The 24,828-nt window shown below is 41.5% G+C and overlaps 1 protein-coding gene across 1 annotated transcript in view; it reads right to left on the reverse strand.

Annotated features, from left to right (window-relative positions):
- CD5 (CD5 molecule) overlaps positions 1–5,373 on the reverse strand; it is a 30,517-nt gene extending 25,144 nt beyond the window's left edge. Inside the window, exon 1 of the mRNA XM_081332509.1 lies at positions 5,261–5,373. Coding sequence (XP_081188635.1) covers positions 5,261–5,333 — 73 coding nt within the window. The 5' untranslated portion in view covers positions 5,334–5,373. The remainder of the gene's footprint in view (positions 1–5,260) is intronic.
- Between the last annotated feature and the right edge of the window lie 19,455 nt (positions 5,374–24,828).

Consider the following 24,828-nt stretch of genomic DNA (forward strand, 5'->3'; position numbering starts at 1 on the left):
GAGCTTTAGCCTCAGCTATCTTGTGAGTGGCACAATTTTTTTAAAAATTGTAATTGCACCTGGAGACTTCTGCTATTTATATTAAAATGAACATGCCACGAAAGGTGGGTTTTGGTCCTTTTGCTAATATTATTTCTCCAGATTCAATTCCTCTCCCAAATAGTTTTAGAGTTTGCAGAAGGAACCCAACAATGGAATGGGGAAATTCTATTTATGACAAAATGGGAAAATTCTAGTGGGGGTTGAAAAATTAAGTTACACTGTCCCCGAAGTCATCGTTCTGACCTGACCTGGGGATCTCATAATGTTATCACCTTAAATACAGTAAGAAATCCATGGTCCTTTAGTGGTAGAGCTAAGTACATTCAAATCTTGGACTTACTGATCTGGTGGGGGCCTTAGTTGTGCATCTTTATGACTTCTCCCTTTCTCTCCCATTCTATGCTCTATTGTACAGCTGTTTCTGCATTTCTGGTATAATAGGGAAACAAATAAGCTAGAGAGCATTTGCCAACTCTGCACCTGTGTCATTCCACATTTATTAAAGCAAGTCTATAACTTTGGTTTCTGAATTCTGACTCTAAATATATTTCCTGGGGAAAAGGCATCACTATTGCTATTGCTGGTGCTTAAACAGGATGCTATAACTTTAAAGTGAAAAGAATAAAATCTACACATTTGCCTGGTCACTTGTTCCATCTATCAATTACATTATATCTATATTAAATTACAAGGAAAAGTGCTGCAATGAATAATGTCAGTCAAGCATGCACACACTAGCCCAGAGCTAGATCTGTCTGCAGGGGCATCTATAGTGGCGGCCCCAAAGGATCTACATGGCAGCCATGACTACACAATCAAAACTCAGCCTTCTTTTTTCCTCATATGGCACATCACTCATACAAAATGGAGCAGGGCTCCAATTGTGCAATTGCTGCAGCCATTCTGAGTTCTCTGTGGACAAATCCCCCCCCCATTTGCTCTTCTCCCCATCATCTGTCTGCATTTGCTTTGTCATTACTGTCCCCTCTGTTGAGGCCTAGCTCTACGGTGTGGGCTAGTATGTGCATGCTTGGCTGACATTGCTCACTGTAGCATTTTTCTTTTTAATTTAATTTGTTCAATATGCTGTTGTTTATAAGTACTGAGGACCCTATACAAGACTGCCTTTCATCTACAGCTGGCATAGCTAAGACCACAGCATTCAGAGTGCTTGCATTCTGCGGTCTCTAGAGTCTCATTCAGGTAAAAATGATTGAATTTTGGAGCTTTAAAGAGCTTTAATGAAATTTCTTTTTTTAAAGAAAAAATAAACAAACCCAAAATGAGAGAGGGAGAGGGAGGAGAAGGGGAGGGAGGGAGAGAGACGGACAGAGAGGAAATACTTGTGACTAGTTCTTCATGCTGTATCCCAAAGATGCTTTTTTCCAAAAGGCATCTGGACTTTCTTGCAGTCCCCCCCCCCCCGAAGAACTGAAGAAGCTTCTTGGATGAGAAGTGAAACGTTTTCAAAGAAAAGAACAAGAAAGGCCAGTTGCCTTTTGAAAAAAAACCACTTTTGGGACAACCATGACAAGGATGATTGAGAATTTCTATAAACATACATGCTGCATCTCTTCTACAAACAACACACTAATGCTTTTCTTCCCTTCCAATTGTAGACCATCACTTCAAATTTTACAGAAAAAAAGAGGCAGGCAAGGAGAGGCATTGAGAGTGCCAACTAGCACAGAAAGGGTTTAGTGTTTTTCACTGTGACAGCATTTGCCAAACGTTTTTACACTCAAAACCATATAATAGAATAGATAATTCTATCCAAAGTTACATTTTCTATAGAATTCAGAGTCTTTGGCCAAGGTGAATTTCCTGTATATTTTCTCGTAATCTAAATTTGATTTTAAAAAAATCTGGGCAGATGCAAGCCACACAATGCCTATTCGTGCACCCAGAAAAATACGTTTGAATATCATTTATTTGTCTAAGTTGAATATCATTTATTTGTCTAAGTTATAGATTTATCAGGTTTTGATAGCCTCAAGTATTATGTAAAAAATAAATGAGACATTTTAAAAAGAAATACAAATAGTGATGCTGCATAAGCGTCACCAAAATTAAGCATAGCAAAGAAACAAATCACTTTCCATTTTCAAAACTTTCTTCATGTATTATAATTTCTATGGTATTTTTTAAAAAGTATTCAGAGACATCATATGGGTGGGAATAAGAGGATTTTTACAAATTAGGTATGCATTCCGCAATTATAATAGTATGTATTGTAAAAAAAACCTGCTTTTATGTTTTTGCAATAAAGATCATCAGCTAATGTAAATTTTAGAAAGATAGAATCACACTATCTGTGCTTCTATATATATATAACTCTGCTCCCAAAGAAAGTGATAAATGATGTGATAAATATATATCTTTTAGATATAAACATAAAAATTCTCTAAGAAAATAAATATGTCATATATTTTAGAACCTGTTGGCTCCTTAGTGAAGTAGGGCAAACTTTCTGCATTTACAAAACAACGGCAACAACTAGCAGCTGCAATGGAAATGATTTTTTTATATATACAGTATATAATGAAGAGGGATTTTTTGAAAACATATTCAAGGATAGGGAGCTCAAAATGTAATTAATTTAAATTTATTATTTTAAATAATAATTGAAACATAATGTTTAGCACCCAAAATGCTTCACATTTTTAGTGTAATCATCCATTTTAAATACAATCATAAGAAGTTTTATACCTTGTAAACAGAACAGGAATATCTAGTCTCATAACAAAGCAAAGATGCAAAAATCAACTTATGGTATTCCCAAACACATTAGTTTATTTGTAGAGAATTACAGGATACCAGAACAACAGTACATGATGCAAACATTGTTATTTTTGTGTCGAAGTAGGACGAACTAGGCAATGATGTGAATTTTAAAACAAAACTCTTGAGTTTGAACAGGAATTTTTGGTATCCCTCTGTAATATCTGACAGTAATAACTGCTTTTAATGATTGTTTTTATATATTTATTGTTTTAAATTATTATATGTTGCCCAGAGTCACCGTGTGAGATGGGCAGTCCTATAAATTTGATAAAGAAACAAACAAACATAACATAACATGAGCTACTGTCCTGATTTGGTCCTCTCGTGTCCAACAGGAATTAGAAGTAAAATTTGTTTTACTTTAAAAACACATCACTATGAGTAACAATAGTTTTCTCATTCAATTCACGTCGTGACTTTGGATAAGATCAGTATATCAGATAATCTTTTCAAGGTATAGCTATATGCCATATATAAAACATGTATATTCCACAGTTGTGGAACTGTGCCTGCATTGGCATGAAAGGAAAGGCGGAAGGGGGAAGGGGAGGATAGGATAGGATAGGATAGGATAGGATAGGATAGGATAGGATAGGATAGCCTAGCCTAGCCTAGCCTAGCCTAGCCTAGCCTAGCCTAGCCTAGCATACTGTAGCTTAGCCTAGCCTAGCCTAGCCTAGCCTAGCCTAGCCTAGCCTAGCCTAGCATAGCATAGCACAGGAAAGAGGGAAGGGGAAGGAAGGGGAAGGAAGGAATAGCATTAAATGTAAACCATGGCAAGTGTATTGCCATATAGATTCACTTTTTGCAGGACATTTAGTGGAATCAGTTTGCTTAGATTAGAAATGAAAAAAAAAACATCCTACTTTGCCTTTCCCCCTCCCACTGCAATTAATTAAAGAACTGACTTGATTTCCTTATTCTGATTTTCCAGTTGTAACCTAAGATCACCCTTCTATCTTCAGTACTGCAGGTAATATTTCTTTTTTATTTACAATAATTATATTCTCTGGGTAGCTTGAGTGACTGGTGCAGCCTTGCACTGAAATACTGATTCTCTGCTAGTCCTGCCAATTTTCAGCAGACACAATTCATGATCTCTAGTTAATTAAAATATAATGAGGGTGTGAACAGATAAGGAGGCTTTGATTAATGACAGGGTAGGGTGGATATATTAACAGGAAGACAGGTTTATATAGTTCAAAATGAATCAACACTTGGTACAAATAAGTAGCAAGAATTCAGCAACAAATCTCTACCCAGACTATATACATATTTAATTACAGCTCAACTTAATGGCTGCAGTTATATGGTGGGTAGGTCTGCAGCACTCACATAGATTACATCCTGTATTAACTTGTGTTTTCACATCAATCTTCCTTCTTTGGCTAGGCTGACTAGGTTGGTTTGTGCTTTTATACTGGAACCTAGATTTCTTTCACCTAGAAAGTGGAGTGATCTCAGCATATTTTTCAAATCTTCAAAAACGTTCAGAGTTTTTAGAAATATAATATAGCTAGTCCTTGACACAGTCCTCAAGCAAATCCGGCTTCTCCCATTGACTTTGCTTGGCTGAGAAGGTCACAAATAGTGATCACATGAGCCCAGGATGTTATAACTATAGTAAATACGTGCTGGTTGCCAAACATCCAAATTTTGATCATGTGGCCGTGGGGATGTTATGATGGCCATGGGAGGACCTGTCATGAGCGACCTTTTTCAATGCTGTTGTAACTTGAAACAATCACTAAATGAAAGGTTGCAAGGTGAGGTCTAGCTACATGTGCTCAAGCTGAGACTTGACGTACTAGCCCATTACTGGCCCCACAAAAGCAGAGCAATCTCAGAGGCATTACATTCATTCACGGGGCCCTGAAGAAGACTCTCTATAAATATATGTGCCTCATGTTTATCCATTATTATTATTTTTGCTATAGCTGGTTATTGAAAGTTCTCAGCATTTTATAAAATATTAGCAATGAAAAACATAGTTTAAAACAAGAAGCAAAATAATGGAGGTCATTAGCAAGTGAGCCCATAAAGTTTGTGAAAAATATAGATAGTAGCAGCAACTTTCCAGCAATTTAAAACTCTTTATACACATGGAAAATTTAATCATAGTCTTCTTAAAAATGGAATACTTTAAATAATGTACTGGGGAACTTAATAGGCACTTTGCCACAGAAAGGAATATCAAGAATTCAGTGTTTCTTTAGTTTTTCCCCCCTCACCAAGTATTGAAAGTCCTTCATATGCCCCTAGCTCAAAAAAATTGACCCTAACAGGAGTATCAGTCTTGCCTTTGTCTAGTTAAGATTGAAAGGGCTGGAGCTCAAGCTTAGCAATTGGGGGCTTATAAAAGTTTCTAAGTGATTTCTACTCTCTGCTGAGAGTTGAACTTGTGCAGATAGCATAGCCTTGTAAAATTACTCACCCCACATCTCCACCAACATCAGTGGGATAAAGTCTAGAAGGTGCGTGGATTTCATTAGTCTGTTCCACCACATCCGATGTATACAAGCACCCCTTTTCTGTCCTTGCCGTGGCTTTCTGCTACCTGCTATGGGTGAAGGGAGGGGGTAGGAAGGTAGATTGAGTGCTTTTCCTCTCCCTCTCCCTCCTGATGTGGTTTTTTTGCGTCATTTCTCAACAATGGTTTGGAGTGTGCTTCACTAGGTACCTTTTTAAAGACTTAATAGTTTAGAAGCCCCAGCTTCCTTCATCAAGGGATTCACACTATCAGACTACAAAAACATCCACCCTTAGTTCTGCTTCCTTAGCGGGCACAAATGCACCCTATGGGTATCTTTGAGACAGAATGGCCAGATTAGAAAAAACGAGATGAATTGAATTAGAATTAGAATAACAGAGTTGGAAGGGACCTTGTAGGTCACCAATCTAACCCCCTGCTCAAGCTTGAGTCCTTACACACACCATTTCTGACAGATGGCAGTCCAGTCTCTTCTTGAAAGCCTCCAGTGATGAAACACCAACAGCATCTGAAGGCAAACTGTTCCACTGGTTGCTTGTTCTCACTGTCAGAAAACTTCTCCTTATTTCCAGATTGATCAGTTTCCATCCATTATTCCTTGTCTGGCCTTCAGGTGCTTTGGAAAATAGGTTGACCCCCTCCTCTCTGTGACAGCCCCTCAAATATTGGACACTGCTATCATGTCTCCCCTGGTCCTTCCCTTCACTAGACTAGCCATGCCCAGTTCCTGTAACCGTTGCATATTGCAGCTAGCATAAAGGAAACCAAAGTTTGAACAGATGGGATCATGCTCAGCATTGCCTAATTTGGAAGGGTCTGGAGGCTAAATCTGTTTGAAGAAACTGATGAGGAAGACTAAGAGTTAAAAATGAAGGTATAACCAAAAAGGCAATCAGGCACATCCCCAGTCCCTCAAGAACAACATTCACTATCCAAATGGTAGGCTTGTGTTGGAAACGTTTCACTTGTGACTAATGAACAGTTAACCAGAGACAGGCTGCTCAATATTTCTGGTTGCCATGGGAACTATAAAAGTCAGATTTCAGCTCATACAGTGTATATATTTCTAGGAGCAAGACAGAGCTCATTGAGTTAGGGATAATAAGTCCTCACGTGGGGACCCAGATCAAGGCCTATTGCAAATGATCTCTATACACTCAGGGCATCTGTGTGTAGAATTCAAAAGCATTTAAAAAAACCTCTGTAATGCCTGTCAATAGGCCTCATTTTGTCCACCATTTTGTGTTGATCATGTCCTGATAATTCTTCACTAATTTTGTGCTCTGTCCAATCCTTCATGATCAAGTCCTGGTCTACAGATAATAAGGGGTTGGCCCCACAGATCATCATTGCTTTGCTCCGACAAAGAGAACCAAGACAACCAACCAATGGGAACTTTATAAGAATGGTATATTCAGCCCTCCTTCTGTTAAGCTCTCAGAGTAGAGAGATACAGATATTGCGTTATATCATGATATCAGAGTTACAGGGTTTTTTTTGTAACTTCCAAACATTTTAAAATTTTGTTTGTAATTATCAATATCTGGCAAATAATTTTGATTTTTGTGGATCCCTGAGATGGTCATGAGAGCTCCTCTGGACTCCTTGGACCATACTTTAAGAAACACTGACTAAAGTTTGCAGCTACCTAAACAGACAAAACAGGAAAATACCCTGTTTAACTTTCTTCGCATCTACAATAAAAATTACAGCAAAAAACTGCTTAGGCTAACTGTATATGAAATTATTTTTTCCAGCCTCAGAAAGACTGGTTATTCCATCTCAATGTTTTTCCAATAGATCTTTATTTTCAAGAACATGTGCTTAGCGATATTACGGAATCAATGACATGCTTTTCAAATTTCACTATCAAACCTTAGGATGAGTCATGTGATCCATAGAGCAGTGTTTTTCAACCTTTTTTGGGCAAAGGCACACTTGTTTCATGAAAAAAATCACGAGGCACTCCACCATTTTCCGCACCGTTGGACCTCCCCACGGTCGCTACACGAACGGTCGTAAGTCGAGGATGGCCTGTGTTCTCAAGGGGTTGGACTAGATGACCTCCAAGGTCCCTTCCAACTTCTTCTTCTTATTATTATTATTAGCCTCTTTATTTCATTTTATTTTATTTTGGGGCTTTTGTTTGTTTGTTTTTGCTGTGAAGGAAAAGGAAAGCTTGCATTTCTTTTTAATTTATCTTTCTGTATTTTCTTTTTTCTCTTCTTTTCTTTCTTCCTTCCTTCCCTCCCTCTCTTTTCTTTCTTTATCTTCCTTCCTGCCTTTCTCTCTCCCACTTTCTTTCCCTCCCTCTCTCAATTTCTTGCTTTCTACTTCTTGTGGAAACTGGAAGCTACTTGCATTTATTTTTAATTTTTCTTCCTGCTTTTTTTCCTTCCTTCCTTCCTTCCTTCCTCCCTTCCTCTCTCTCTCTCTCTTTCTTTTCTATTCTTTTTTTTCTTTCTCCCTCCCTTTTCCCCTTCCCCCTTTCTCCTTTTTTCCCTTCCTTTTTTCTTTCTTTCTCACCTTTACCATCAAAAGCATTTCACTCCAGAGGGGGCGGGGGAAACCCCAAAGGTTTTTAATTGCTTTGGTCCAAAGGACATTTTATTATGCAACGTATCAAAAGGACAGGTTAAAAAAAAATCAGCCGTGTAATTTTTCAGACGCAAGCGAAGCCTCCAAGAGCGAAGCGGTCAGATCCCTCTATTTCGGGCTGGGGTAAGGGGTCGCGGCGAGCAAAGAAAGCGGAGCCAGGCAGCCGACCAGGCGGGAGTCTCGCATCCTCAGCCACGCGGGGAGTAAGGAGTAAGCGGCGCGTGCTGGGGAAGAAGAGCTTTTTCGAATGTTGCAGGCAACCAACCACGTGACAGCTCAGGCGAGCTGGGCTAGCCGCCCGTCCGTCCTCTTCCGATAAGCGAGCCGGTCGCCTCTCCCCAGCTTCTCTCTCTTCAGCAAGAGACCTTCCGAAGCCAGAGAAGGGGGCAGAGCTACGCTGCCGTGGAGCCCTGGTGCCTAGAGAGGTCGAGCCCACTTCTTTTCCCGGGCTTTTGCTTCCAGCGAAGTAGGGCCGTCAGCTTAGTCAAGGCTCCGGTGACCAGCGCTCCCCGCCAGAGAGTCTTGCAGCGCCGCTCCGCCCGCGGCTGTTCCTCCTCCTCCTCCTCCTCTCACCGCTGTCTCCTAGGTCAGTGTTTTTTCAATTTTTCCCACGGCACACCAGGCAACATCTCGCGGCACACTAGTGTGCCGCGGAACAGTGGTTGAAAAACACTGCCATAGAGAACAGTAGCTGTAGATTTCAAGGTTGAAGCTGATTGCTGGAATCAGGAAATAAATGACATAAATCTAGGCTATGAAGACTTTTATGGGATGAGAGAGAGTAAAAGAAGCAATCAATTTTCAAGATGACAATATCAGAAAGTTTCAATGACTACTATTGTGAAAACAGTTCAAAATAAAAACAAACAAGACATTCAAAAAGCAGGCAGTATTTGACTTTTAAGGCTATGCCTGCCAGATGGCTGATATGAGGACAAAAAGAAGGACATGGTGGGGTGATTGATTGGTGGGGTGAAGGTTGGGATAAAATTGTTGCTGAGGGAACAACCTTCATCCTGCTTTATCTCAGATGTCCTTTCTACATCATCAAAATATTTTTGAACACACTTTTTCAGTTTTCTGGGAGACCAATGTTCAAAGTAGCTCGAATGAATAAAGTCTTTCTTTGTTGGCAAACTATTGGCTAGGCATTTTGAAAGATGGGTGAAGTTTCTGTCCAAGGCCTCTGTGTACTTTTGCCCAAGGCTTCCCTGTCACACTTTAAAGACAGCAGTTAGTGATGTTTGTTCTACCAGCTATTTGCAATAAATAGTAGAAAAATCAAAGCTGGATGAATCGGTGTACCTAAATTGTCCCAGGATAAAACTCTAAGGACAGGACCACTTACAAATGAGCCTTGAGTCTCCTTACTAATGAAGATTACAGTTCAGATGTTGGGGCAGCACAAAATACGCTGGGCCTAGAACTGAAAGAATGCACATTATTGTGACTTAACTGATTAGCTAAGAAGGGTAGCTTAGATTCAGTAAAATTGCTATTGCTAAGCCTCTCTTTCTGTGGTTGCAAGCACAGGATAGATCTAGTTGGGCAGTGCACAGTAGAGGTAATTCTTTCATTGACGGTTATCTCCCGAAGCAAAATACCATGAAGTTTTATTTTTCTGGCTGAGATCCACATGCCTCTTCACTATACATTTAATAGAAATACCCCTATATAATATACCAATATTCCCATGATAGACAATAATGAGGTTGCAGCTGGGTTAATGGTGCACATTCCTCTTGAGAGTGCTAATGCTCTAAAGTGATTAAAGCTCACACTCAGTTATATTAAGTCAGGGTTAGAATTAGGGTTAGGGTTAGAATTAGGGTCCTGGCCCATAATATCTGCTGAGGAAGCAGGCAAAGGAACAGCATTGACGCAAGTGTTGCCACCAAGGTGGCCATGCCTCCTGACAAAAATAACTGCCTTTGTTTCAATAAATAGCCTCACACTTCCTGTGCCTGCCTATGTGTTGTATGTTTGGTTCCTTCTATATTTACTTCTGATTATCTCAATCTGTGGTCTCTGCTTGAGGCAAGGAAGGTTTTTGCTCAAAATGGCAGGAAATTCACAGACAACACAGTCGGGACAGCTTACCTTTCAACCCAACTGTGCAGAACTGACTTCAGTCTTATCTGCCCTGCAGTCTTGCTCATCCGCAGAGTACAGTTGCCGAGGCAAGCAGGAAAATCAACACTGTAATCAGGGCAAAGCTACTAATGTAGCTACTAAACTGAGGCACACCAGTTGGGTTAGTTTCATCTTGATCCTAAGATACTAAGGTCCTGAAAATTCATCAGGGCTCTGCTGCAGGGTGCTCTTTCAAGTTCAGGCTGCTTTAATGCAATCAAAGCTCATCTCCCTTCAGAGACTCTCACAAAGAAAGTGAGTCTCCCTGAGAGATCAAGGAGATGCTTGAAGATCATAGTAAACATTCTAGGCCCTGTCTTTTCTCAGTCAACATTGATCTTGCATACAGATTTAGTGCCATCTCAAATGTCAGGTGCCTCTTTTATTATCTCAGGAGACTGATAATGGCCAGTAAAGTCAGATGTTTTTCCTCCCAAATGATACCCAGTCTTTCCCTTCCTTCTTCCCTCCCTACCTCATCTTGCTCAGAATTCACTTCCTGAGATAGAACCGGTAGAAACTGCAGCCTGAAAAAGTGCAATTCAGAAGTGACATTTCCATGTCCTCCTAGTCTTTTCAGGATGTTTAGAAAGTTTGCCCGTTCCCCAGGTTTTATCCATAAGCTCTAGATCTTCCTGTCTATGGAGATTCTCAGTCATCCAAGGCCTGGTTGCCCCAAATATGCTTTTTCAAGAGGCAACTGGACTTTCTTGTTTTTCTTTGAAGACGTTTTGCTTCTCATCCAAGAAGCTTCTTCAGCTCTGACTGGATGGTGGGGGATGGAAGGGTTTATATTCCTTGCAGACAGCTGGTCATTGGCATTCTTTCAGAGAGTCATTGAGGCCACTTGAGGCCACTTGTCTGTGTCCTCAAGGTCACCTGAGTAGAGCAAGTGGGTGTGGACTGTGTTGTGGAGCTGTGCTTTCTGCAGGAGGTTTTCTGCCCTGTGTCCCTTCATTGTTGAACACAGGGGCAGGCTGTTGTGTTGTCTGCAAGGTCTTCCTGATATTGTCTTCATTGTAAACACCCTTGTCTTTGGTTATCTCCAGACTTTCATCTCTGCAGAATAAATAAACGAATAGCTCTCAAAATGCCCGTTTGAAAACAAATGGCTGCTAAAACCAGCAAAAGAGTCAATGTCAATTAACCAATTTACAGCTGTTATCCCAAATGTCCATATTTAAACAGACTGCAAATCCCGAGTGCCGCGTAGCAGAGTGAGCGCCTGTTACTCGTCCCAGCTTCTGCCAACCTAGTAGTTCGAAAGCACATAAAAATGCAAGTAGAAAAATAGGGACCACTACGGTGGGAAGGTAACAGCGTTCCGTGCACCTTTGGCGTCTAGTCATGCCGGCCACATGACCACGGAGACGTCCTCGGACAAGCGCTGGCTCTTCGGCTTTGAAACGGAGATGAGCACCGGCCCCTAGAGTCGGAAACGACTAGCACGCATGTGCGGGGGAACCTTTACCTTTACCTTTATTAGTTTTATTGTTTTTAACTTTAAATGCAATCATACTTAATCTGTAGGTGTATAAAATATCCACTACCATCTGTATTTTGCCTATTAATCCATTTATTTAATGGTTAAGAATAAAAGGTTTCAGTAATTGGATGCAGAGATGAAAACACTTGATTGTTTCACCTTTTCCAGTCTGAAGCCCAAAAGCACTCACCCAGCTGGGGTCCACCCCAGCCAGCCTTGTCTGAAAATGATGGATTATGTTATGCCTGTATCCAGATAGTAGGGGGTTGAATTTAAGGCTTGCCTGCCTTCTAGGAAAAACCAGAGTTGTAGAATTTCAGAAAGCTGAAATCGTGTTTTCTTCTTTTATTTTCCGTCACTTCACTATGCTGGTTTCAGTAAGATAATAATTGCTTAATTTCCCCCATCCACCCCCATTTTCTGGGTGGTGAGAAGCTCTGACCCAGTTTACAAGCTACCTAGATAATTCTCTTTAGAGAGGCTGCTTGAAACTTCCATCACTTTTGAACAGTGGTTTTATTTCAATTCAGCTGAACAAAGATTTGTATCTCCAGTTCTTCAAAAGAATCTGATGTTTACAAAAGAGATCCTGAACTCCTTCCTACTGCTGAAGTCTGAAGAAACTCATGGAGGTGTTCTTGCAATGCATGTAGATAAGAAATGCAGCTGTGTCTAGTTACAATAATGCAATTGTATAGGGTTCCTTGGTATTTATAACCAGCTGGCTTTATTACTTTAAGAGATCAGAGTGTCCCTGCAGTCTGAGATATTGATTATTTCATTATTTCCCATGACAGAAAGAGCCATTTATTACAGTCTTTACATGTGGTACATAGAGCACAGACAACTAGGTCATAAGGCACGGATCCCTCAGACCTAAAGAGAGTTTTTGGAGATCTATCAGCCAGGGTTGCACTGATATGCGGCGGGGGTGGGGTGTGCTCAAAATGACCTTCACTTCCCAGTGCTTGAGCAGATGGGAAATTGCATCTGAGACAGATTGCAAAGAGGGAAATTATATTTGGATTTGCAACTGGGAAACTGAATTCATGTTTCCTTTCTGGAAAAAAATGGAGGTGGCTTCATCAAACCAATTTAGGACAAAAATTTCAAGGGAATATTTCCAAATATCACGAGACCAAGTAGATCTCACAACTCACATACATACATAAAACCCACACATACTTCAAGATCATTACTCTATATTGTAGAACCTATATATGTACTAAGTCTTCTAGATCTTCCCTACAAAATAACCCTTTTCTTTATTTATATATGTGCGCACATGCGCGCGCGCACACACACACACACACACTCACACACACACACACACACACACACACACACACAGAGTACCTTCAAGCTAGTTCTGATTCCTGACAAATGCCTGAAGTCTCTGCAGTTTTTCTGGAAAGATTTTCAGAAATTGTTTGTTATTGCCCCTTTCCTAGGGCTGAGAGAGAGGGATTGGCACAAGATTACCCAGTTGACTTGGTGCGTAACTCAAAGTCTCCCAATTTCTAGCCCAACAGATTAACCACCACACCAAACTGTGTCTCTAAATGCTTATTTACTCAGGAATTTATTGTTAAAAAAAATCCTCTGTGCTGGTATAAAAACTTGTAAATAGGACATGTTTGCTTCTGCGTTGTTCTACGCTTTATGAGCATATCTCACTTGGATCTGCTTTCATTTTATAATCTCCTGCAGTGCAACCCTTTCTGATCCATTGTAAAAATAGAGCATTTTTTTGCTTTACTTGCATTTTCACATTATTAAAAAAAAATCTTTCTGACCCAGAGTATGTGTAAGGCTTTTTTTTTAACATTACATTTATTTGGTCCCTTGACATTCTCGAATAAGACCTTCCTTTCATTTCTTTGGCTGTTTCTAAATTTAGCACCAGCAGCAATGCTTCTAATGAAATCCAGTGGGGTTGCCAGGGCAACAGCTGATTGTAAATCATTTTTCAGAGCAGCACAACTGGGACACAATCTGAATCGGCATAAACCACACACACAACCCTTCCTTTCGAAGCTTACGTGGAATTGGCACTGAAGATTAAGTTCACAATCCTTTAATATCCCTTTTAGATATTCTCCTGATGTTTGCTGAAGTTCTCTATGTGCACCTAATCGCAGCACTACCTACTCTAGCAATGACTTTTACAAACAGATCACCACCCCATGAGCAAGACAAGTTGAAATTGTCATAAGCTGAGCGGACGTTAAAATGAAATTCTCTTCTTTATTCTGACAGTATATCCAAGGACAGTCACAAGGTGGATCAAATATACCCCCCAATTCTAATTAGAGGGAAATCAGGTGCCTGGAAGTGGCTTAAAAGAAAAGCAATAAAGGCAGGACTGAGGTTGGCAGTGGAGACAGCAAGTTCATGCTAAAAAACGTTGACACAAGGATGGGTGGACAACAGCAGGGGAAGTTCCAATGTAGGGCGTCAAGATTTGGGGGAAAGGCTCAATCCCCAGCTTGCTGGCTGAGAAGACTGTCCTTCCACAGAGAGGTGAATTTAATAAATAATAATAATAATAATAATAATAATAATAATAATAATAATAATAATAATAATAATAAAGTTGGAAGGGACCTTGGAGGTCATCTAGTCCAACCCCCTGCTCAGGCAGGAAACCCTATACCATTTCAGATTCAATTTACAGCATTTAAAAATAAGGGAAGTAATACACATTGATATCTACACAGCATCTCCTCCAAAAAGATAATTATATTCAGAATTTAAAATATTCTCAATTATTTTAATGAAACAGATCCAGCACTGATAGCAAGAACATCTCTTAAAAACAACAACAACCTTGAACTGCAAGTAAAGTCAGAGACTATCTCCAAATGTCTCATCATGAGCACAAATGCCAGACACAGATAAGCTATTGTTTAGTTATCTCTCTCTTGATCACCATTTGTTCAAGAGAGTAAATACAAGGCAGCTGTGATAGCAGAGAGGCCGGGCAGAAGGGCCGGACAAGCAGGGAAAAGTCTGAGGATATTCCATCATTATCTGCCTATGAAGAGGACAGAATTGGCAGCATCCAGATTCTAAACTGCAACTCCTGAACCATCAAAAATAGAAACACAATATATGTAAAGGTTTCCTGTCCAGTCGTGTCTGATTCTAGGGTGCGGTGCTCATCTCTGTTTTTTGGCTGAGGGAGCCAGTGTTGTCCCAAAACATTTTTCATGGTCATGTGGCCAGCATGGCTATATGCCAAAGCTGCATAGAACACGGTTACCTTCCCACTGAAGTGAGACCTATTAATCTACTTGCATTTGCATGCTTTCGAACTGTCAGGTGGGCAGGAGCTGGGTCAGGAACGGTAGCTCACCCTGTTGCATGGTGCTCGGGTCTTGAACTCAGGCTGTCAGCTTTGACAAGCTCAGCGCCTTTAACCACGGAGCCATTGTGCCACCTACAATATGTGTGCTGTAACAGAAAATAGAAGCTCATAATCCAACAGAGTCTGTTTTGATACTCATTATTTGATGCTTAGTGTCAGTAGTACACACAATTCTGGCACTGTGGAGAAGGAGCAAAGGAGCATAATTTTTTTTTGCACTGATATGCACTTAGTTGTCAGAAGAAGGCAGATGAAAGTGGACTAATTTCATACCTTTCACCCCCCTCCTAGGCTGTAATCAGCCTAGAGGGGGGCTACATAACGACTGACACAGTTTTGACCTCATCGATTTTTCCCACATTGCCAAACTGCATAGACATGGCTAGGGGATGCTTTATAAGACGTGCTTTATTGATCCTGTTAGTTGCTCGGGTGTTTGTGTGGGAGGAAAGAGTGGTTCATGACATACACGCTGCACAATTTCCCCTAGGATTGGATGGAGCTACGTCAGAAGGGCCAGAGGTATAGAATAAAGAAGGCTCTGATAAATGTACACTTTTGATGATAGAAATGCATTTTCTACAGGCCAGATTAGAACTGCAGATCCAGGAGGGATTATTGTGTTCAGAACCATCTGAACTGATTCATGTTGACTGGGGATCGGCAATTGTATTTGCCCCACAGCCGCACTTGACCTATGAACCATGTGTTTGACAGGACCAGGACAAAAGCTAAATCTGATTAAATGCTAATTATATTTGAGGCAGTTAATATAATTATTTTATTGTACAACCATGGGAAAGAGCTCCACCCATGTGAGGAAGATTAGGAACAGCTTCTGAAGCAGATATGCCACAAAAGCCTCACCCAAAAAAAAAGAAAAGCTTTTTGCTTTAGGGATTTGATTAGGGGAGTTTTATTTATGACAACACATGCTTTGAAGTGTCTCTTTTTGGAATGCTTGACAGAGTCATATCCTCACTAATTCCTTCCACCTTTCACATTAACAATTGTAGTTTAGCAGATGGTTTTGGAAATCTTTTGTGGTTGCATAGTTTTGGAAAACTACATCTAGTCCCTGTATATGATTTTCTGCTCTATCCATCTCTTTCCAAGACCCCAGGCTGCCTATGATAGTTTTCTGAATGAGTTTTCGTAACACAGTGTTGATAATTTTCTCCTTCTAGTGAGAAGGGAAAAGATCAGGATGTGTTCAATTAGAAGCACTTACTGGAGGCAATCATCTTAGGTAGCTGATTTTCACCAGCTATATCTTATTTATTTGATTACCTTTTTTAAAAAAAAATATTACCTACCAACTAAGTGATGAGCATGCACAGAATAAAGCACAAGACATAATTAAAGGGTTCTGAATAAAATCACTAGAAAATCTCAGGACATTTTTACAGATGGGACTTGAAAAGGGACGCCTACAACAGAAATTGAAACCAGAGCAAGAAGGGTAAATTGAAGAAGCAGAACTTGGACCATAAAACTGAGATGAAATACTGACAAGTTCATTAGAACATTAGCTGCGGGAACAAAGCCATATATAGTTCATATAATTAGCTGGAGAAGTTGTGGCCAGTTCTGTGCATGTAGGCAGAGGCAGCCATTTTGTTATAGAATTCTATAAGTAACACCTAAGGCAGACAGCCAAAGGCCTCCAGTCTTAGTCCTTATAATTCATTGCAGCCTTGAATTCAATCTCTCGTGGTAGTATGAAGCCACATTTTGGAGAGGCTGAGCTTCTAATGCTGGCTGTTCAGGAGCAGTGAGAAGAACTGCAGCCCCAGCTCCTACTTCCCTGTGTATTTTATCCATACTTGTTTTCTATTTATATGCTGGCATAAATTTAATAAGTAGGGTTTTACACTTAAATTTAATAAGTAGTGTTTTACACTTAAGCAAGAAAACAGGTGCAGATTAGGTGAAACCTGGCTCAATAGAAGTAACGGTGAGAGGGATCTTGGAATCCTAGTAGACAATCAAATATGAGCCAGCAGTGTGCAGCAGCAGCAGCGAAAAAGGCCAATGCAATCCTAGGTTGCATTAACAGAGGGATAGAATCAACATGAAGTATTAGACTGCTTTATAAAACCTTAGTAAGACCAGACTTAGAATACTGCATCCGGTTTTGGTCACCATATTATAAAAAAGATGTTGAGAGTCTGAAAAGAATGCAGAGAAGAGCAACAAAAATGATTAGGGGGCTGGAAGCTAAAACATACAAAGAACAGTTACAGGAATTGGGTATGCCTAGTCTAGTGAAAAAAAAAGACTAGGGGGTGACATGATAGCAGTATTGCAATATTTGAGGGGCTGCCACAGAGAAGAGGGGGCCAACCTATTTTCCAAAGCACCTGAAGACAGGCCAAGAAGTTTCCATGGATGTAAACTAATAAAGAAGAGAAGTACCAACCTAGAACAATGGAAACATTTCTTGGCAGAACAATTAACCAGTGGAATGGCTTGCCTTCAGAAGTTGTGGGTGCTCCATCACTGGAGGCTTTTAAGAAGAGACTGGACAACCACTTCTCTGGAATGGTATGGCAGGGGGCTGGACTAGGAGATCTCCAAGGTTCCTTCCAACTCTGTTATTCTGTTATAATAAATAAATAAAAATTAATAAATTGATGTTTTCTGTTCAGTTGTCACCAGTCGTTTAACCATGAAATGGGTTTGTGGTGCTGTGATCTCCAGGACACAGTGCCTGCTCTGAAGCCATGTAATCAATTAGATCTGTGGGGATATCTGGGAGAGCAAATGAAGGTTTTTCATAGCCCTCATTCTTAGACACAGAGAAGGAAGCATCTGTATTGGTGGCCTGATCTTTTGCTAGAATCAAACTTTTTGTGACAGTATATCAGTAGCTACACGCTCTGAAATGCACATTTTGATTTTATTATTGTGATAAAAATGGAAAGGGGAGGAATGCAGGTATATTTATGTAACCAACACAACACTTGCTGCTGTTCATGTTTAGATGTCTGTCTGGATTGTGATCTGCATTGCAATATTCTCCGCAAAAATGAGGTCGAGATATTTTGTTGCTTGTAATAGACTAGATGTTGCCTGTTCCCATTTCTCTGCTTAGAAATTGACTGAACTAGTGGTTTTCTCTTACTTCAGTATTGTGATGAAACAGCGATTTCCATGGAAGACAGAAGGCTAACGGAAAGGGTTTGGGCAGGTCATGGAAATTATTCTCTCTGATGATAAAACTAGTCCTGGAATGTATATTTAGATGTACCTTTCCTTCTATATTTGCCTCAGCTATTCAATTACAATTGAAGCAAAGTAAGGGAGCATTAGCCTGCTGCTCGTCTAGCACTCAAATACTTGTCTTCTTTGCAAAACAGTGCAAAAATCTAAACAGTTTCTGTTCTTTATCTCTATTATTAAATTATTTGATGTTTCCCCCCCCAGCATTAAATATGCAATGCTAGAGAGAGAAACAATGGGACAAGACAATAGAAGAAGTGCTCCCCACCCCCACCTTCACCACCAAACATGTATGAGAGGAATCTGAATTCATCTGGCTGGCCACTGACCCAGAATGGAGAATGAAAGGGACTTTGGCCTTGATCTAACTTTTCAAGAACATTTTCAGTGCAGCATTAGCCTGAAGCAAGAACAGAAAAGGGGATTTTGCAAATCATCCGTATTTCTCCTGGATTACACCAGTTAGCGCATGTACGTTTGGGGAAGCTGACTGTGTTAAACTGATTCTGAAAGATCTGATAAATTTTCCACTGTAACTTTTTTTTATCACTTGTGGCTTGAATTAATTTGCTTCTTAACTTGCAGTAGTTGAGTTACAAAAACATTTCAGAATAACAGAGTTGGAAGGGACCTTGGAGGTCATCTAGCACAACTCCCTGCTCAGGAGGGCCTATATCATTCCAGACAAGTGGCTGTCCAGTCTCTTCTTAAAAGCTTCCAGTAGTGGAGCACCCACAATTTCTGGAGGCAGGTTGTTCCACTGGTTAATTGTTCTAACTGTCAGGAAATTTCTCTTTAGTTCTAGGTTGCTTCTCTCCTTGATTAATTTCCATCTGTTGCTTCTTGTCCTGCTTTCAGGTGCTTTGGAGAATAGCTTGACTCCCTCTTCTTTGTGGCAGCCCCTGAGATATTGGAACACTGCTATCATGTCCCCCCTCATCCTTCTCTTCATTAAATTAGACATACCCAATTCCTGCAACCGTTCTTCATATTTAATCTCCAACCCCCTAATCATCTTTGTTGCTCTTCTCTGCACTCTTTCCAAAATCTCAACATCTTTTTTATATTGTGGTGAGTGACCAAAATTGGACAAGGCTTTGGTAAGTGGTACTAATACTTCATATGATCTTTTTTCTATCCCTCTGTTAATGCACTTAGGACTGTTGCTGATTTATTCCAGTGATTTACACTAAATAAAGGTCTGTTGTTTTGCCTGGACTTTCTTGCTAATATGTTTAGTGAATTGTTTGCAGTTGGTGGGCTAATGCACAAAAAAAATCTGTCCACTAGGAAGCCATTTTAAAAATGTTCTACCTTGCACTTGTTTTGTTGTGAAAAATTGCCCAGGGTAATTTACCTAAAGCAATGGAATATTTTTATCTGGAGATCTGCAACTTCGGGAATTACAATCTCCATGTCAGTGTGACAAGACATGATTCAAAGTGGCCTGCTGGAGAAAGACAGACAATGTAAACAGCAGACCGATCCTGCATCTATGGCAGGGCACCACTTTCCGTGTATTTAGCATTATGAATGAAGTGACAGGATAAAAGGGGTCATTCTTTTAACTGAATGAAAAGATGAAACTGAGAAGGTGCCTCTCCTCTGAGCAATGAACAAATTATTCACAAGTCATCAGATGGCTCAGAAGGAAACAAAATGGTCTCTTGTGTGCTATTATTTTCAGGTAGTCCTCGACTTACGACCACAATCGAGCCCAAAACTTTTATTGCTAAGCAACACAGCTGCTAAGTGAGTTTTGTCCCATTTTACAACCTTTCTTGCCACAGCTGTTAAGTGAATCACTGTTCAGTTAGTAACATGGTTGTTAAGTGAATCTAATTTCCCCATTGACTGATTGTCAGAAGGTTTCAAAAAAAGGTGATCACATGACCCCGGGACATTGCAAGCATGCTAAATACACGCCAGTTGCCAAGCATCTGAATTTTGATTATGAGACGATGGTGGAAATGCTGCAAGAGTTGTAAGTGTGAACAATGGTCATAAGTCACTTTTTTCAGTTTCAGTTGTAAATTTGAATGGTCACTAAATGAATGGTTGTAAGCTGAGGACTACCCATATTGTTGTGTATTAAGGCTTAAAGAAACACCTAAGCACTAGTATAACAGTCACTACCAGTATGCATTTGAACTGTAACTGTTTTGGCGGGAGTCAATTATGGCGGGAGATTTAGGTTCAAACTGATTGGTTGGCTGTCTACTCAGAAAGGTATATAAAGAATGCAAGTACCCCCTAACCCCTCAGTACAGTTATGGTCACCAAATAAAGAGCTGTTTGACTGTACTCATCTGCCTGGCATCATTCCTACTCTTCAGAACCCACTACACAACACATATCTAGTCTAAGTCTATAGCTCACTCCTATGTTAACAGACCTAAAAGCTGAGTCTTAGGTGACTGTTCACCAGCATTAATGCTCAGGTGACTATTAGACATCTAGGAAAACCCAGTGCCAGAATATTTCTAACAGAAAGTTGTCACATTAATTTGGACATGGGCTGAGTAGGGCACACTAGACTTTTCCTTTCAGACAAGTCCCGCCCTTCCCAGTTGCACTAATACTACATTTCATCATAGTCTCACTCATGGACACATGACACTTGCTTTATCTGTCCTTCTGGTGCTCTTTTTTCCCCTCAAAAGCCAGTTTTCCCTCACTGCTTTTAGAACAGAGAAATGAGGCAATGGTGTGGCTTCTGCATCCTGCCAAGTTTAATATATTTAGAGCTGTAATCCAATCAGATTCGCTGTTGGAATGCTCCTGAGGAAGGTCCAGCATTTGCCTACTATTACTATAATTAAGACAAACCTGTAAGACTACACGTGGAGACTATGTAACTCACCTAGGTTCATTCCAAGCATATAATAGGTAAACTATTTGCTAAACTGTAATCCATATCTAGCATTTCATCTGCTATACTAGCCAGATCTATGTTATTTATTAATGAAAAGATAGTCTTCTGTTTCTACTCAGGCCACCAGTGGACTTTCAAAATCACAAATCTTGTACTTCTGGTAAGTTGAAGTGGTTTGGTATTTTTAGAGATACTGAGCTGGAGTTATGACTTGCCCATGAGTTGGATCTCAACCATATTATGCTTTAGTCCAATTTGAATCACCAGGATGAACTTAGAATGCCCAGAAATAGTCCTACAACTAGGGGAAAAAAGAGCCTCTTCTTGATCCATGTTGCTGGGAACTTTCCCTCACACAGATGCAAGCTTTCTTTCGTTGTAATGACAAGATTTGTTTCAAGTTAAGACCCCGCCTTTCTATCAGGAAGAAGTGATGACATGGTGGAAGGAAATGCACCTAGAAAAGCCATTGTGATTGGATATCAGGGGGCACATTCCACTTCCTGTGTTGATTTGAAACCATGCTGGATAGTGCCCCTATCAGAGCAAAGGCCAATGTAAATTACGATACAAAGTTTTAAAACAGAACAGAATTCTAAAACATCACAAATAGAAATAATGAAGCCAGGAGGACCAATGCTTTAAAACAGAGCCAAAACATTTAAAAAACATTTGAAAGGCAAGCAGAACTAAAGAGTTTTAATAGCCAGTCTAAACCTAGAGCAGGGGTGTCAAACTCAATTTCATTGAGGGCCGCATCAGCATTGCGGTTGCCCTCAGGGGGCCGGGTGGGTATGGCCAGGGTGGGCGTGGACTACTGGGTGGGCGTGGCTAGAGTGCATATGGCCTACTGGGTGGGTGTGGCCAGCTCTACATCGTTCGCATCAAGGGTGCCTATGGGGGCCTGGGCAGGAGTGGGACAGATCTGAGGGTCTCTGGCAAAAGGAGGGTCTCTGGGCCAGGGCCAAGGCAGTGGGGGCCGTTCCCTCACTGTTTCCAGGATGGCTTCGTGGGCCACATGAAACCACGTTGCGGGCCGGATCCGGCCCCCGGGCCTTGTGTTTGACATGTCTGACCTAGAGGAAGAAAGGTGCCGTGAGAGAAAAGAGCCTATCTTTATTTCCAACCAACTTGCAGTATCAAACAGAGAAAGCAACTTCAGGGAAGACCCAGGAGCATGAAATGGGTCTATAATCAATTGGCAGTCCTTGCTATGACCAATAATGGTTCTTCATTTTCTGGTAAAATACTTTTTTCAGTGCTTTGTAAGAAGCAGGCAGGACAGCAGGCTTAACAGAACTAACTTTATTCTGGAACCAGGCAAGGAACAAGTAAACAGGGCTTCTATTTATACTACAGCTGTCAGATTATTAACCAATCGGGGCTGTGCCGGTTTCCCGCTCGTTTAGTTTCAGCCAATCGGTGTCTGGCTGGTTTGACAACTCGGAGCTGTCAAACTGGTGGCGCTTGCGCGGTAGCCGGCGATTTTGACAGCCGAGAGCTGTCAGCCGGCTCGCGCTTGCGTAGTTGTTCTCCGGCAGCTTTTGACAGCTGTCAAAAGCTGCCGCGGTTTTTACCTCAGCCCCGTTGAACTATATTCATAACTTGTGTGTACCATAATAACATGTGAATACATAACACCCCTTACCCCTCCCTCTGACTGGTTTGACGGTTCCCCCGGTTGTTCCTTCACGGTGTTCCCCATTCAAAGTCTTTTAGGTAGGCGGGGGGTTTCCTTGTTCTTTCTGAACATCGGGGGGTGTTTCTTCCGTCCGATCTTCATCCCTTGGTTCGGTCAGTGCTGTGTCAGTGTTAGAGTCTGGCTCGGGGGGCAGAAGGTTTGGCTCTTTGGTTTCCGCGTGCTGTGGGGGAAAGTCGTTACGCTCGGGGTTTTGGTGTGATGGCATTTGCTCGGGGGGGTTTCGGTGTGATGGCATTTCATTGCTCCCCCTTCCCCCCATGTTTTGCGGGCTGCGCTGTCGCAACTGATCGATGTGTCTGCGGAGGTGGTTGTTGTTTCCTGCATCGATGATGTATGACAAGGGTACAGTTTGTTCTAGTATAACCCCCTGTATCCACTTATTCCCACCCCCGTAGTTTCTAGCCCAGACGGCTTGGCCGGCATTGAGAGTTCTGTGCCGGGTGGGCATTTCTGGGTCCACGGGGGTTCTATCTGGGTGCAATCGATCAAGTCTGGTCGTGAGTCGCTTGCCCCAGCGGAGTCCAGCTGGCGACTTCCCGGTGGTTGTGCAGGGGGTGGTATGTTGTGCTAGCAGGAATTGTGCAAGTCTGCGGTGCCAATTGCCGATGATGATTTTCCTCAGTGCCTCTTTGGTTGATTTTACCATCACCTCAGCCAAGCTGTTCGACGAGGGATGAAACGGAGCCGTGGTGGTGTGTCTAATAGAGTTCGCTGTTGTGAAACTCTGGAATTCGTGGGAAGTAAATTGGGGGCCGTTATTGGAGACTAACACATCTGGGAGTCCATGTGTGGCAAACAAGCCCCTTAACACTTGTATTGTGGCTGCAGAGGTCGTGCTCGTGACCAGAGCCACCTCCAACCACTTAGAATAACTATCTACCACGATTAAGAACATCTGTCCCTGGAAGGGACCTGCAAAATCTAAGTGGACGCGGGACCAGGGTTTTTTTGTTGTTTCCCACCTGTGTACGGGAGCCTGGGGTTGGGCGGCTCTGACAATTTGGCAGGGGTAACAACCAGCCACATGTGCTTCTATTTGCTTGTCGAGGCCAGGCCACCAAACGTAGCTTCTGGCTAAAGCTTTCATCTTAACGGTTCCTGGGTGACCCTCGTGCAAGGTTGCTAGGACTTTGGTTCTATGTTTCTCAGGGATTATTACTCTGCTTCCCCATAATATGCACCCTTGGTGGGAAGGTAATTCTTTTTGTCTTGAGAAGTAGGGTTGAAATTCAGGCCCTGGGGATGTGGGTTGCCACCCTGAAGTAACGTAGCCTAGGACTCTGCCCAGGATTTTGTCTGCTGCTGTGGCGGAAGATATGTCTTTGACAGATAAGGGGCACTCTGGTAATTCAGATATGGCCAGAATATTACCAGCTGGGGCAGGGTCGGGGTCTATTTCGGGCAGGGGAAGCCTGCTTAGCCCGTCTGCGTGACCCATGCTCTTTCCTGGCTTGTGTACTAGTGTGAAGGAATAAGCAGACAAAAAGGTAGACCATCTGAGGATGCGGGGAGACAAAATTTGGGGCGTTTGTTTATCGCATGTAAAAATTCCTAACAGAGGCTTGTGGTCTGTAAAAATGGTGAATTGGCGTCCATAGAGGTAGTCGTGAAACTTCTTCACGCTGGCCACTATGGCTAAAGCCTCTTTGTCGATTTGAGCGTAATTGCGCTCTGGTTTTGACAGCGTTCTGGAATAGAATGCTATCGGGTTTTGGATTCCTTCCTCCATTAAGTGACTTAGGACTGCTCCGATGCCATAGGGGGAGGCATCGCATGCTAGACAAAGGGGTAACTGTTCATTGAACAGTGCTACGGTGGCATTGCTAGACAGTAAGTTTTTAAGGAGTCTGAAACTCGAATTGTGCTGCGGGGACCAGGACCACGGGGTACCCTTGTCCAAAAGCCTGTGGAGAGGCTCGGCTATGGTAGCCTTATGCGGCAGGAAGGTGTGGTAAAAATTAACTAGTCCTAGGAAGGCTTGAAGTTCTTGTTTGTTTTTTTGGGATAGGGGCTGTTTTGATGGCTTTGATTTTTGACTCGGTGGGGTGTATCCCTTTTGCATCGATTTTGAAGCCTAGAAATTCCGCAGATGGCACCCCTATGGAGCATTTGTCCCTTCTTA

This window comes from Vipera berus, assembly GCF_964194415.1.
Source record: "Vipera berus genome assembly, chromosome: 1".
NCBI classification, from domain to species: domain Eukaryota; kingdom Metazoa; phylum Chordata; class Lepidosauria; order Squamata; family Viperidae; genus Vipera; species Vipera berus.